This window comes from Cyclopterus lumpus, chromosome 9 (genome assembly GCF_009769545.1).
Source record: "Cyclopterus lumpus isolate fCycLum1 chromosome 9, fCycLum1.pri, whole genome shotgun sequence".
Lineage (NCBI taxonomy): Eukaryota > Metazoa > Chordata > Actinopteri > Perciformes > Cyclopteridae > Cyclopterus > Cyclopterus lumpus.
In genome coordinates, this window is record NC_046974.1 from 13,445,514 (window position 1) to 13,461,333 (window position 15,820).

Consider the following 15,820-nt stretch of genomic DNA (forward strand, 5'->3'; position numbering starts at 1 on the left):
TCAGAGTGATTAAATCACTATGAATCCCTGTTTTTGTGATAATTACATTTTCAATACTAAAAAAGATTGTTTGAGAAGAACTGCGTCAATGCCACATTGCAATCATCAAACAGGCTACTGAATTACTTAGATACATATTCATCACGAGTACGGTGTTAACAATTAAGAAAATGGCTTATTTCTTGTATATAAAAGTTTTGACAAATGTAGCTCTTGTTGGCAGTTTAGTTATTGCTTAGCACTTTAGGGCAAAGCAGTTACTGCTGAGATAACTCAACCTCAGGATGCAAAGCAAAGAAATGAGTTGCCATGGTTGGGATTTAAAAGTCTGTGATAAATAAAAGGACACTCAGCACTCACAGGAACTGACAGCCATAGTGCACTGATGATGGCAGGTTTTGTCTGTTAAAAATAGGTTATTTTCCACTATATTTTGATTCAGTAATTCTGTCTTCACAGCCTCAGATGATGTGGTTTAACTTTAGGAAGGCTTTAATCTGCAATAAATGCAATTCTTGGTTGGTTTATCTTTTCCTTCCGTCACTCTGCATTGCCCTGAACTACGTCATTCACATTACACAGTCTAACAATGCAATCCAGTGTTTGTACACCATAAGTTTGTCGGACCAAGCCGATCCAATTAGTTGACATTTATACTTGCACATTTTAAAACATTTGTGCCAACGCTGCACTGAATGCATTGTGGAATAAATGCCTCAACAGCAAGCATCATTATGGGGAAATACATCTACAGATTAATATCCTATTGCATTTTCTATTCCATTTAATTACTTTTCTCAGTGAACACAGTATTTCAGCTTTACAAAGTGATACCAACCAGTTCAAGTATAGTTACATGCACTTTTGGTGCGGTACTGATAAACTCTTCCCTATAAACCTATGTAAAGCCTGTTTACTGTAACTGTATTGTCCACTCTGATCCACCAGGCGAGGCTGACGGTCTACTTTACATTCCCCTCTATCCTCTCCTCAAAACTCAACCACAACACAAACAGATATAAAAACAGACCAACGGGTGGAACAATTCTCTTCAAAACAAAGATACATGGAAACTGAAGTAAAGCATTTGTACTGCAACACATTACATCATTATATAATAACATATTGTAGCATTTGTGTTGTAAGTGAGGGTTCTTCTACTGAATAAATAGAAATCTGAGATGTGGAAGCTATAGCTCTAAGTAATACTATTCATGTAAGAGCGGTACCTGAATATGAACCAAAATATGAAACACAAGTATTCAGAGCTGGAGCCGATCCCAGCTGACATTAAGCGAAGCAGGGTACATCCTGGACATGTCATCAGGCTGATAGAGAGACAGACAATTACTCATGCTTATGTTCACACCTCAAGGCAATTTAGAGTCAAATATGAACCTAACCTGCATTTCTTTGGACTATGGGAGGAAGCTGGAGGATCCGGAGAAAGCCATGCAAACTCCACAAAGAAGGCCAGCAGGATCAAATGTGGTGCCCTCTTACTGTGAGGTGACACTGTGCCGCTGTCTTTGAATAACCTCTTAGTTTTTAGTCTTGCTCATTGAGCCACTTTTCACTAGGTTGTTAGCATGTTTGTACTGTTTATACGAAGCAGTAGGCTTGCTATTATCATCACTCCTTTATCTATCAGCATTGATTAATTGTTTTATTATGTGTTCACTTAAACAGGCTGTAACAATGTAAGATGAAAACAACTCAATGAAAGTGTTCCTTTAATGTAAAGAAACAGTATGTTGCTCCCCAAAATGGATAAAGACATTACTCATGGAACAGGAAAAATATTGGTAACTTTAAGAGGCATGTACTATTAACCGTAACCTATTTTTCGATAACAGTTACAGTACAACAGTATTATATTGTTACACTGGGTTTCCAATTAATGACACCTTATAATCTACTGTAACACATCCCTCATAGAAGTGATCATATTTATCATAATAGTAATATAATGTATACATAATTGATACTTTACATGTTTTTTGGAACTTATGAGCAAATTAAAATAAGAAATCTGCACAGCCGTATAATTGAACACGTGCTAATATAGAGCGAATGGGATATAATGTTCAGCAAACTCTTTTCTTATTATAATTATAAGTGGAGGTGAAGAAATGATAACAGTGGACATTTCCTACTTAAACTTGAGATTTATGGTTAAGCATGGATGCTGATCTGCCAGACTTAACCTATATATTGTGCAATATCAGAAGTGAGGGATCAATGTGTAAATGCTATTGACAGCAGCTTTAAAGTGAACTCTGTGCCGCAGTCCAGATAGATTGGGATCTCTTGAACCATTCAGATAGTCGCACTACAGTTGCTGCCGGTGATCTTGTTTCTTTCTCTATGGCTTCTGCTGAACCAGACTCCAAACCTCCCTTCTCTCTGGAGTCCTACCATGTCTCTGAAGAACTTGGCTTCATCCTTCAGGATCCTCTGGTGGGTAGATGAATTAGTTTCCTTCTCTTTCTTTTTTAACATTTTACATTTGACCTTATACACAAGCAGTCATAATGAAATATCTGATTATCAAGAAATCTTTGATTGTCATTTAACCAAACTTAAATGTAGTTCACGTTGATGAAAATGTTGCTCAGAAGTCTAGAGGTTATAAAACCGCAAACTCATGACTGGTGGTATTGATTGAGACCAACTGACTGAGGGAAGTTAAACATTATTTCTGTTTGCTTTGTGTAGTGAACTTTATTCCTACAGCAACGTGTTTTTACAAAGTCATAGGTCAAACGTCATATCGCAACATAAAACAATGAAATGCAAATTTAGGGAGGAATTTTTAAATTCCAAAATTAAAATGTCTTTGTGGGTTCCACCATTTGCACCGTCACATTTGTGCACTGCTCTATTTAATTTCCATTTGTCATGCTGATTATCACGTTTTCTTTTCACGGTCCAACTGGACTTAAAAGGAAGAGCTTCCACCTTACTACCAGCCATGGATGGATATTGCCCTGCGAGTCCCAGAGCTTGTGCACTCTCACGAGTTGCGCTTCCATATCAACAAGGTAAGTGGGCACAATAAACTGACAAGGTCAATTTAATATGTTTATGGAGCCATGGTTCCGTTAATTTCCCCCGTCTGTCCAGATGCCGCGGCTGAGCAGCCAGTTTCTGCAGAAACACCGGGAGTTACGCTTGGCCCACCTGGCCCTCAGTGTGATGACCATGGGCTACAACTGGCAGGAGGGAGAGAACAACACAGTGCAGGTATCTATCTCTGTGTCAGTCTTTCTTTTTGTCATACTGAACATTTTTCCTTCCCTGACTGCTATTAGTTGCACTGCAATCTAAAATTAATATGAATGACAATAATCTTCCTCTAAGATGCTACCACGTAACCTGGCGGTCCCATACTGGGAGGTGTCACAGCGTTTAGGACTTCCCCCAATTCTCACCCATGCAGATGCAGTACTGGCTAACTGGAGGAAGAAGGATCCAGAGGGGTAGGACCAGTTATTTTCTGCATGTTGTTTGGTTGCCTTCTGAAATGTCTAAAATCAGTTCTCTCTCTTTTTCATGTACATCTTTATGTCTCCTATGCCAGTCCTTTCGACATGGAGTAAGCATATGTTCTCTTCAATTCTGGTCCTCTACACATACCATGAAATGTGGCTGAATGCAAAAGTTATTATTGTACGTGTGTCACGCAGGAACCTGGAACTGTTGTTCAGCCTCCCAGGTGGAGACAGCACCCAAGGTTTCTTTTTGGTCACTCTGCTTGTGGAGCTGGCAGCAGTCCCTGCATTGAAGGTGAATATATATCCCGAAATAATTCAATATACGTATATTTGTGAAATAACAGGGATGTATAATGTTTACGTTGTTGTTTAAAAACTATACAGTCAAACGAGAAATACATTATTCAGGCAAAGCCACTTAATTACCTGTGTTGCAGAACATTCCCACTGTGATCAATGGTGTCAGGTGTGGAGACACTGAGACTGTGGCCAGAGCCCTGGAGGACATCAGCCAGTCTATACAGGACATGACAGACAAACTCAAACTGATGCATGGTAACTTAAGTGAATGAATGATGAATATTTCCCATTGAATATATTATACAATACACCAGTATTTTGATTAATATGATTTTTCTTAAGTTTACGTGGAGCCTTCGGTATTCTATGGCATTATGAGGATCTACTTGTCTGGGTACTTTGTTTTTATTTCACTGAATAGTCATTCATTTATAAAGTGAACATTTTTTTTTAAATGTGTATGCGTGTGTGTCCATGAACACATACATAGGTGGAAAGACAACCCTTGTATGCCAAAGGGGCTGGTTTATGAAGGGGTCCAGGCTGAGCCCATGGAGTATTCAGGTGGGAGTGCTGCGCAGAGCAGCTTGCTGCAATGCTTTGATGAACTTCTGGGAGTCCAACATGAAGCGACAAGTGGTAAGATGGCTGTTTTACCTTTGATTACAAAAGTGGCAGAGAGGACTCATTGTTATGACACTACTCTGTTTAGGTGCCTTTCTATCCCGCATGAGGAACTACATGCCACCTGCCCACAAGCTGCTGATCCAGGACATCTCGTTGCAACCCTCCCTGAAGAGTTTTGTCCAGCAGCAGGCCAGCGAGAGGCTAAACCAGGCCTTACAGCACTGTGTCACAAAACTGTTGGCTTTGCGCAACTACCACATCAACGTTGTCAGCTGCTTCATCACTGTACCTGCTGCCCGCGCCCGACAACTGAGACAACCAAGAACACTGAGAAACCATAGCCAGGTGTTAGAGGGGGAGATGATCAGCAGAGCACCCATCGCATTAGAGGAGAGGGGCACTGGTGGCTCTAGCATCATGACCTTCCTTAAGACTGTGAGAGACCAAACAAAAGACACTTTGCTGCCTGAGACAAGCAAATAAATGAAGCGCATGTGAGCCGTCATCACTGAGGGTACAGAGGAGAGTGTCAACTGCATCACATAAAACAGGCCATAAATCACCTCTGATTACTTACAGTAAAACAATTTAATATGTCATTTAAAGGTTGCCTTGTGGCAGAATGAGAGTGTGAGGCCTTGGTCGCTCTTCTTACATGTAGGTTTGTTCTATCTGTGAACAAACCTCAGACAGGAATAGACAGGAGTGATACCCATTTAGTCCAAACCACAATTCAAACCATTGCTGTTACTTTACATTACATTCAACCACTAATTTCTCCTTTAATCTGAACTGGAATGCAAAACAATGCATCAGACATTTGCCCCATACCATTGTATTTACAGGACATTTGGACATTCGACATTTTGACATTTTGAAATTCAGTTCAAATGCTGTTTAAAATAAGGTTTGTCTTCTGTTACTTGAACATGTAGCAGCATTTAGCTTTTCTGTTTAATGACCCCCTTAAGGTTTCTGGTACTGGTTTAAAAGTTATAATGGTAATTGAGAGAAGCTTTTAAAAAATGATAATGTTGAACACATTAGTACTGCAATACCATGTGAAACCTTGGCAGGGCACTAAAGTTCAGGATTGTAATTCCACAAAAGAATATTTCACAGGTTCTTCCTTCAAAAAAATTTAATAGTTGGCAACACCTGAGTGCACCAAAGGAACGCAGGCCACTGATTTAGCCACAAACAAAATGGACCTGATTAAATAATATAATATTTTAGTATAGCACAGTAATAGTATTCATCATTAATAATAGTCATTTGAAGAGATGTGAAATCCACACCAGCTTGAAACAATAAAGTATCGACAGGCTGGAACCTGAACTGAAAATAATCCCTCTTTGTTGCCTCTTTACTCGACAGCGTGTCCTCACAATGGGGTTGTCATTGTCAAAGCACAATGCACAATGCAGTGCAGAGATACATCACTTATCAGAGTGGTTACCTCAGCACTCCTGCCGCCCTCCTCCAGCCCACATCCAGCCCTCACATGCCCTTCTATACTTCCTGGGCGGAGAGTGTGGAAAGCCCAGAGCAATGAAGGGATGGATTGTGCCATGAATGGCTAACGCTGTGTAATCTTCACCTGTCCTGGCTCGTCTCCACTGGTGTTTCATTTCAATAACAGCCTGCAAGATCAGATAAAGCAGACGGCGCGGCAATTAGACATGACAATTCCTCTCTACCTGAGCAATCTACTTTATCTTGCCCACTTTTTCTCGTCACATGCAGGGAAGACAACAGAAGAGCAAATGAGAAAGAAAACAATTACACATCATTTTAGTATGAGGTATTGTAGCGTGTATGAAGATAGATGTTTTAAGCCATTTTGATTGACAGCAATAACGTTTAGCCATTGGGTTGGTTATCATTCATGCTTTAAGTCGCCGCAAACCCTTCACACAGAACCTGAGAAGCTGTTTGTAGGGAGACCCGAGGTGAGGAGGTGAAAGGTAAATAGAAACTATCCAGGGATGTAACGAGCGGGTGGCGAGGAGGAGAAATAGTGTGTTCACATGTCACAGTGATCTGATTAAAACCTCCTCCACGGCCAGAGCAAATAATCCCCTTTCCTTATTGCCTGAGTGTGGAGGACTCCCTGACAACCTGGCAGTAAACACTGGCCATCTCTAAGGATGTCTTCATTGTGTAGTCGGGGCTGGGCCTTCACAGCCACTGAAGTTTCACCTTGCATCACAACAGTGGCTGGCTTCAGTGTATTACATGACACACATATTCATGTGCAAACTTGCTTGTTTTGTACTGACAGTGGTGTGAAATGTATTACAAAATAAAAGCCTTTTAGGTCAGCTTTATCATTATATACATTAGTAATATTTTGTCTTCAATTTTACAAAAGGACTCAGCTAACGTTCTGTATATTTGAGTACAAACCTTCCAAGCAAATGCTAAAAAAGTGATTTTCCTCACAGCGAAGGGCATCTGGAGTCACTCTTGTTTTCCTGAAATCACCTCAAACATCCATATTCCATCTATCAGAGCCAACAGGATCACAGGCGTGGGTCCTCACTTTGGTTAGACAATTGGATATCTGCGCCTTGGTGGATAACCAGGATATTCTGGATTCTATTATTTCAAAATTAAAAAATAATGCTGCTGCTAACCTCACGCCAAGCAAAGCCAAGATCTTTTCTCACCCTGGGCGCGAGTGTCCACGATGGCAGGAGCTAGGGTTTTATTGCCTTTGGCATGCACATGACGGGCGTAGCTGGGAATTATGGGCTGCGTGTGCAATGCAGTAGGTGACTGGGCGTTTTACCACTTCTTCTCTAGTTTGCATTACTATCTTTGTCAAACATCTATGCTATGTCAGACACGACTTCATAATTCACTTACTGATCAGTCTGGACACACCCTAAATTTTAGCTCTGTATGTATTCTAATGAGCGGCTGTCATGTCTTTCACAACCAATGTTCAAAATCTGTCTATTGAGGATAATTCAGATCTAATGTAACTCTGGCTTATTTAGCATATATACTTGAGACCAGATACTCCAGAGGAACTCTCTAAATAGTTTTCACTGTGATTCCCCCTCCCACAGGGTATCCATTTAGTGGTCTAAAAGAATTTAAAGAAATATGTGACAGTTCACCCCATGGGCAGAGGTTAGTGTAACAACCTTCCTCATGCCATGATCGCCTCCAGACTGGTGAATCATCTTTCCTATAGGACCTCCATTTGGATGGTTTCCATAGAAGCTCTCTAAAGACAAGCAAACGTAGCCGATATTCACTGCGTTGCGGGTTTTTGGACTTCACTTTTCTGCCTACTTGTCACCTTTAAACAAGACATCAAGCATCATCTTTCACCTACTCTGTCTTTCAAAATTTCCTCAGCTCCTTTTTGCTGATCACTTATGCGGTCTGTTAGGGCAGGTTAGAAGCTTTTGATGTAGCCAACTTTTATCACTTCCTCCCCACTAATACGGCATGCCCATATAAAAAAAGAGAAAAAGAAGCTGTCATGTTCACAGTCAGCTTGAAAGGCTTTTTTTCCCAAGTGTAGAATTACTGAAGTTCTGATGGTCCAGCTCAGGTGACGCCACTGACTTGACAGGAAAGCACACGTCAGATTGCAGCCTTTATTTTTCCATGGAAAATCTTGTGACATTTTGGAGCCTGTGCATTATCCTGCTTTGTACTGCATAGCTATCCTTGTTGAGCTAGAGAGATTATCTATGAATGTTCAAATAACTGTTGTTGCAGTTTTGTTGCAGTTTTGAGTCACCTGTGACGCTTTCTGAGCCTAGAGTCACTAGTGACTCTGTCCTGAGACACTGTGATGCTTTAGCTATATGTAACATCAGCATTTTAGCATGTTCACAGTGGCAATGCTAACATGCTGATGTTTAGCGGGTAATATGTTTATCATGTTCACCATCTTACTGTTGCGTGTTAGTATTTGCTAATTGGCACACAAAGTACAACTGAGCCTGATGTGAATGTCGTCCCTTCTTAAACAAGATGGCTAACGGGATTCTTTTTCTGTGTTCAAAAACTTTGCATGGTGGAAATATTGTCCTGCAAAACTGTCGCTCATAACCTCCAGCACAGCCAGCGTATTGACCTGTCCCCTTTCCACTCGTGTTTGAGCGTAAGATTTCAGGGAAATGCTCTTATGCAATTTTAAAAGCTTGTGTTTTTCTCTTTCATGTACCGGTATACTGTGAAATTTGCTATGATAAGGTTCATTAAAACATAAATTTGGCCACTACAAACTGTAACCCAAGTGATCTGCTTCATGCCTTCATTGTCTTCTTGCTTTGTAGTGGCTGCTTGCTTTGTAGTGAATTCAAGGACAATATATATTTGATCAAACTCCAGATTCTTACCTTCCTTAAACTCTACGCTTGTGGAACGTAATGATGTTAAGAAGAAGTTCATTGAGATGATAAAAGTACACATGAAATTTTTACAAGTTTTTAGTTTTTTAATCGTAAGCTCTTTTATTAACACAAAATCCAGGCAACTTGAATTACTGAAAGACAGAAAGCAGCATGATCATTTTAGAAGTACAAGCTTCTACTAAATGATTTCCTGTGGGCTGTGGGTCCCTTTAGTTGAACCGTAGCCTACGTGTTATTAGAGCAGGGACACTCACAATAACCAAAATGACCTCACAATTCAGTTAGACTTTCTGAATGGTTTCTCCAGAGACCACAACAACACATTTTAAATCAGATTTTGACGCCAGCTTTAAGAATACATGACATTCAGATGACTTCCCTCACAGGATTAGCAGAAGCCCACACACGTCACAGCCTTTTGTCTTAAAGGTTAAGACGACTTTGTGCTCTGTGACAGGGAATACAGCTCAACCTCTCACCACAGCTGACTCACAGGTGCGAAACAGACAACTGTCCGATTACACACACATTCTCCCACACACGCACACACATATGCAAATGCTCTTAAATGCGCAGACACACGCCATGCCAAAATGAGCATGTGCAGATGCAGCACCTCATTGCCTCTGACCTGCAGGCAGAGATACCTCATGTGTGTGTTTACTCCCACTTTCTCCACTTGGCTTTCCTCTCATGCCACATAGCTATTGTCCTCCTCCCTCTTGCTTGGCTGATTGACTTCCTCTTCCTCTGAGTTGTCGCTAATGTCACCTTCCCTGCTGGCGCCCACACGTCCACATTATCAACAGCTTCTCATCCGGGTTTAAAAAATACAGGAACTTCCCCAGGGGTCTCCTACGTGGAACATGTATTGACGTGGAAAACAAATGTCCATCTCTCCCTGTTGCGTAACCCATGCTACATACTGAGACACAATGCTACCAAGTGTAGATTACATCGTATTGTTTGAAGATAATAGCAGTCATTTTTGTGAACTAGAGTTAATATCTGCTCAGCATGTTCACACCTCTAACACAGGCTCCAGTTTTGCCATAAATTGAATGACAAACTGGAAGATCAGATTACACAGATGAATAAAGGCATCCAAGCAGTGAAAAGAAAAGTGCCGTAATTCACAACAAAATAGTTTTGTGGCAGTTGATCAATGGGCAGCAGGATGAGGAGAGTCTTTCTTCACGGACCGTTGCTGCAATTCAGTCATGGACACTATGTACTGCAATTTTTGGTCACACAGTCCAGTTTGCTTTTTTTGCAGGGGATAAAGCTCATTAATCCACACTGGTGAAGGCTTACTTATATAAGAAAGAAAAAAGGGGGTGGGAGCTTCCTTTGGACTGCAGATACCGAGAGATGGAATGAAAATCCTGAAATGGTCGTCTAATCCCAAACTTCCTAGTAAAAACATTCCACTTCCTCCCAGGCAAGATCCGGACTTGTTCCTATTCACAGCCGAGGCAGGCGTGGGGTGGGTTGCTTTGGCCGGGGGGACAAGCTGGAGACAGACGGGGTCAGATAGATGGGAGGAGGGGTCAGGTGCAATTTACAGGCCTGAGGAGACCACTGACATGAGGCTGCACTGTTCTACCATGAGCATGAAGATGTAAGAACAGATTCATTCTGTTTATGTCTGCTAAAGAACCACGGATCATACATTTGTAGCAGCACTGTATGCAACAGGCAGCAGTATTCACGGTTCAATTAGCACGACACACAAAGTACAGATTGGAATGTCATTAGTGTTGCAAGGATTTGGTCATAATTAAATTTCACTTCAATTAAATGTTTTTGGTCAGCCCAATATGACAGATCATAAATTCGCCTCAGAGGGTTTTAGAATCTGCTCAACATACGATATCCTCTGTCCATGGACCCTCGAATAGTTTACAATACAAACGTATTGGACATATTAAAAATGCTGACGTGCTGATGGTATTAGAGGAAACGTTGAGGTACAATTCACCCTGCGGGGGACCTGAATGTTAATACTGAATTTCACAGCAATCCATCCAATAGTTCTTGATATATTACAATTTTGGACAGGCTGACATTCCCATCCATGACTAAAAAGCAATGTTCTGGTGTGGTTGCCTTGGAAACTAAGATCGTTATGGCTATAACCTAATCGTGTAACTGTGTGATATATCTTACAATGAATTAAACAGAAATATTGGTTGACACCACAGTCAACATAAAACTGTTCATATGGGCGGTAAAGCTCCATACTGGTGGAGCCGGTTAAGAGCACATTCAGCCCGGGTGTCCCTTCCTGAGGTCGGCCCTCTGCTGTCCACACAGCGTGAGCCTACTTTGCTCGTCTCTGTTCCCAAGGCATCATGTCCTGAAAAACTGCATTCATAAAATAAACTATTACAACTTGTTCTGCCAAAACATGTTCACCTAAGCCAGAAAGAGCCACATTTAGATTTAAGATGTTGTACTTTCTCCCATGTAATTTACAAAATTGGGGAAGCCAATATTGTTAGTTTCCGCTGTGGGCTTAATGTAAAACATATAAATAGATGCTTTCCAAAAGTACATGTTCATGGATAAAATTAGTTTCTTAGAACTAAAATATTTTTCACTGCAAAAATCAGGAAATCCCAAAAATATTGTTCCAGCTCTGGCAACCTCTTATGTGGTGTCATCTGGATCAGTACTGTGGAGTGCAAATATACAGGAGTTGAGCGAAAAGGTCTGCTGCTGTATAATCAAATAACTGCGCTTGTTTTAAATACTCTGAGAGGGCCTTTGTGCTCAGATATTTATATTAATCACTTTGTGCAGAGCTGACATGCAGGAACAAGGTAGACAAGTCTGGCAGAGGAAGAGGATGCAATTTCAACCTCAGCTGCATCACTTTGTAGTACTTTTGTACAAAAGTGGCACCGTCGTAGGTTTCTTTTGTACATTTATTTATATTCATCCTTATTTGAGGGCGATTGTGGGTCAACGTTAGCAGGTCCGTCTTTCAATTAGAGGGTTGGCGGTTCCACCCCCGCCCTTGTCGACGTGTCCTTGAGCAAGATACTTAACCCTGAATTGTTCCCTGTAGCTGTGTCTACGGTGTATGAATGTAAGATGGTTGTAAGTCGCTTTGGATAAAAGCGTCAGCTAAATGAAATGTAAATTTGCAGGAGTTTCATTTCGTCTTTTCATTTCGCACATTATTTTCAGTCTTCCTCCACCACATGCTGCTGGTTTTTGCTCTCCATTGAATGAAATATTTTTCCAAAAATAATTAATTAAAATGATTCCCGTCTGTGTCAGGACAGCGTATCTGGCTAGATTCTAATTCAATAACTTTAAATAGGCTTGATTGTGAAAATAAATTGAAAAATTACATTGTTTGGCAATTCCTCCTTTTCTTAATCTGAGATTATATGTTGAAATCAGCAGTCCATGTAGCTGCAGAAATGAGAAGAAGTGGAGAGTGCACACACACAGGAAGTAAGGGGCCGAATCTTCACTTTTCAGCACCAGTCGAAGCAAGACAGGTCTATAAAAACGTTATTACCCTCAACAGACTGTGGTAACACTGCAGGGCAATGTAACCTGTTCAGCACATCCAAATCTTCAAGATTACTGCAAATGTAAAGGATGTATGTAACACTAATCATCAATTTGTAAATATAAAAAAACTAAGAAGTATCAAATCAAGAATGGATATTATATTGATGTTGTGAGGCCTGAAGACATCCCAATTAACACATTTGCATCATATCGGCTCTTTGGCAGGAAACTCTTCTAGTATCTTGGAAATAGCAGTTTAAAAAACAGTTACTAGTATAAGGTCAACTTACTGGAGATTTTACAGAGCTTTCAGCTGCATCTCGTGGCCTTTATCAAATGGTGAAGTTTCCTCAGTTGTCATGGAGATGGTTCAGTTATTACATTTCAGATATAATATATTGGGGAAGGACTGTAACCCTCGTCTCCATCTGCTGAGGAAGACAACAAGATGTGACTGAAAGCACATGGACATTTCCCGTAAGTGGAACTTGTAGACTTGTTTGGGTCAAATCTCCTTCTTTCTTCTTTTGTTATTATTGCATTTGTTTTTTGCCTTTAAATGTAAAGCACATTGAGTTCACTTGTAATGAAATGTGCTTTATAAATTTAACAATCCTTTTTGAAAATAAAAAAGACGGAGCTGTCCATGAACATGAGAATAATTTCCTCCAAAATGCACTTGGTATTTCCCTTCAATAAACCCAGCATTCAATTAAGTACAGAGGAATAGATTAATGTTCATCCTCATGAAAGTATTTGTCAAGAGAAGCGACAGGACAGACACAACAGGACATTGTGTCCCCATGTGGTCCAATATACAACAGTGTGAAAGGCAGATGTACTTTTATTGAGCTGATTATCCCCAAGCACATTGTCCCACTGTGAGGGATGCTTGTGCCTCAGCTCCACTGTAGCAGTACGCTGAGTGATGTTTATGAGGTTCAGTGACTTCTTGTCTCTCTCTGAGCTCAGCACATACTGTTTGTGCTCGTGGAGTTAGCAGAAATGCTGCAAAATGAATCCTTAAACCCCAGAATTTCCACAAAGCACTTAAAAAGTCACTAAGATTCAAGACTTAATAGCTGTGCGTTTTATTTCTGAATCGATAAAAGTCTGGAAAATATTGCAGTTCTTTTAACAACAACAAATTAAATCCATACCAATGTGTTCGAAGAGAGTTCTTAGACATGATTTAAAAAATGTGACGAGGTCCTTTCTGGATAATGGGGCAGGATGCTCTGTCTGTGCAGTCCTCACCTGCTGGCCTGGCACCAAGCAGACCCAGAAGAAAATATCACCCGGCAGTTTGAATTAAACGGTCTCATGCAGACAAGCTTGTTCCATTAACAGAGGACAACGGAGACAGACATGTTTCACCATGTTCCTGTTGTGTCGGAAGTTTTAGGGTGCATGCTGGATGCCAATTAGAGGCTTTGTAATGTGATTTGGGTGGAAGGGATCTGAAGTTAAAGGCCGAGTGTGGTGCTGCAGAGAGCAACATTACATTTGTCAAAAGTAATGGAAATTGCCGGTATAATTTCAACTGTTTTTTTTAAAGTTATCATGTAATTAATCTCAGCTTTCTTTGACAACTTCTAAATCAGTTCACTTCCCCACAATGCCTCTGGGAAACTCTTGCATCCTATCTATAGAATATCATAAACCATTGCATTATGCAGCTTTTTTTTGTTCAAAAAAGTCAAACTTATGCAAAATAGGTCCCCCTTATGATCTCTCTCGCTGTCTCAGTCAGTGTGTCCAACACGTTGTCACACCAATGCCTCGCAGTGCTCCTGAGCTTCAGACTATGACGCTACACCTCTAGCGTCAGTTTTGCACGTGCCAGTAATGGCGCGTCAATATGCTGCTGGCAACAAGAAAAGAGTGTGGTTGACGTTAACTTGACTGAACAAAGACTTGTGTGACTTGAAAGTGACTAGCGACTCACGTGAGTCATGTGACTAACAACGAGGAGCACTGACCAAGCTGCGTTATTTGATGAGTTGGGAGTGAGAATGGTGGGGTGTCCGTGCTGCCAATCAACCTGCACACCTGCAACCATCCACCGCAGTTCTACACCCGGTTCTACAGAGTACAGGTACTGAGACAACGAAATGTTGGTTAGCATTTTGGGGAGAACTGTTCCTTTAAAGTAGCATTTAATATATATTTTTGTTTTAAGGGCTCAGTGGAATAAGCTTAATTCTAACTTTTGGCAAGTTTGTTGCCAACATCCAGCAGGCATGAAGCAACATTAATTTGGAGTTGTGTTATCATTTGTTGTGTGATTATAATAAATTGCCAATATAAACATGACAATAGTTGCTTTTTACTAATATTACAAATATAGGTGATTCAGAAAAACTGCTACTATAAAGGTTGCCACCGCTAGAAGGGAAATCCAAGCAGCCCTCTGACCAGTGAAAAGTGGACATCCCCTTCCTTCTTCTCATGTTGTGGATAATTTCGACAACAGTATTTTTCTGCCTAATGTGAGCCAGCGGAATATCAAACAAAGCATGTGTGAGATAAAACCCAGACCTAGAGGAGCCAGTCCAGGTATATACATCTCAAACAAGTGCCAACATGTACGAGCAATGAAGTCTGGGGTGATGATTAACTTCTTGAGGATGATGCGATGGTTTGTAACTTTTTCATGTAAAGATGCAATCAGATTACGTGTAAAGATTTAAATCAATATCCCTGTAGAGTCTTGCCTCTTTAACACTAACCAATAGTATTTAGGTCTCTAAAAACCTGAGACCTTGAAGATAATCTGCATGATAAAACACATTTGTCATTTGTCTCACATGACTGGGTTTCTGTGTCCATGTCTGAAGAGTTTGCTCTTGCCATTCTGCCACAGAAGCAGGGAATGGACTCATATTCAAAATGGAGACATTGAATCTTGCAGCTGATGCCAAGAGCAAGATAGAAGGCTATTAAATCTCCCAAGGGAAAATAATGCAAAGTAAAGAGTCTGCAGCACTGAGGGAGCAAATAGCATTTTTCCTGTGGATAGGAAAATGGAGCAGCCTCTGTCCTACATCGCTGGTGGGAACGTCTGTCAGCAAGCCACAGCCGGGTCACATTAACTACCAGTTTTCCCACAATCTGGCCTTTATTAGAAGGGCTATTAGCAACCTTAGAATCAGGTAGATCTGAACTGCCCCACAGAGAGAACAGTGAACACTGCTTAATTCATACAGGACGACCTAAAAATATCTCCCTGTGTATGACATGATGCCAAGGAAAGCAGTCAGTTCCTCCGCTATCACAAAGGATGTTGTTGATCCTGAGTGCGCGGAAGGTGGTAGAGCAACAATCTCTAGTCAATGTCAATAAAAGGTTACTGCTTTAAATTCTTTATTCTTTAAATTGGAAGCATTGATCCTTGGTTGAGGTGAGACAGAGCTGCACAGCGGGCCAGAGTGAGGCTTTGAATCTCATTTGTACCGCAGTTTTTAGATGTAACATGGCCTC

At 40.8% G+C, this 15,820-nt stretch overlaps 1 protein-coding gene across 1 annotated transcript; it reads left to right on the forward strand.

Annotated features, from left to right (window-relative positions):
* The first annotated feature begins 2,367 nt into the window (after positions 1-2,367).
* On the forward strand, positions 2,368-6,018 carry ido1 (indoleamine 2,3-dioxygenase 1). Its single transcript, XM_034541892.1, has 10 exons — positions 2,368-2,464; positions 2,953-3,044; positions 3,127-3,246; positions 3,364-3,482; positions 3,584-3,598; positions 3,690-3,789; positions 3,935-4,052; positions 4,140-4,191; positions 4,288-4,436; positions 4,510-6,018. The coding sequence occupies exons 1-10, from the start codon at positions 2,368-2,370 to the stop codon at positions 4,905-4,907; spliced, it is 1,260 nt and encodes a 419-aa protein (XP_034397783.1). The 3' UTR covers positions 4,908-6,018.
* The last annotated feature ends 9,802 nt before the right edge of the window (positions 6,019-15,820 follow it).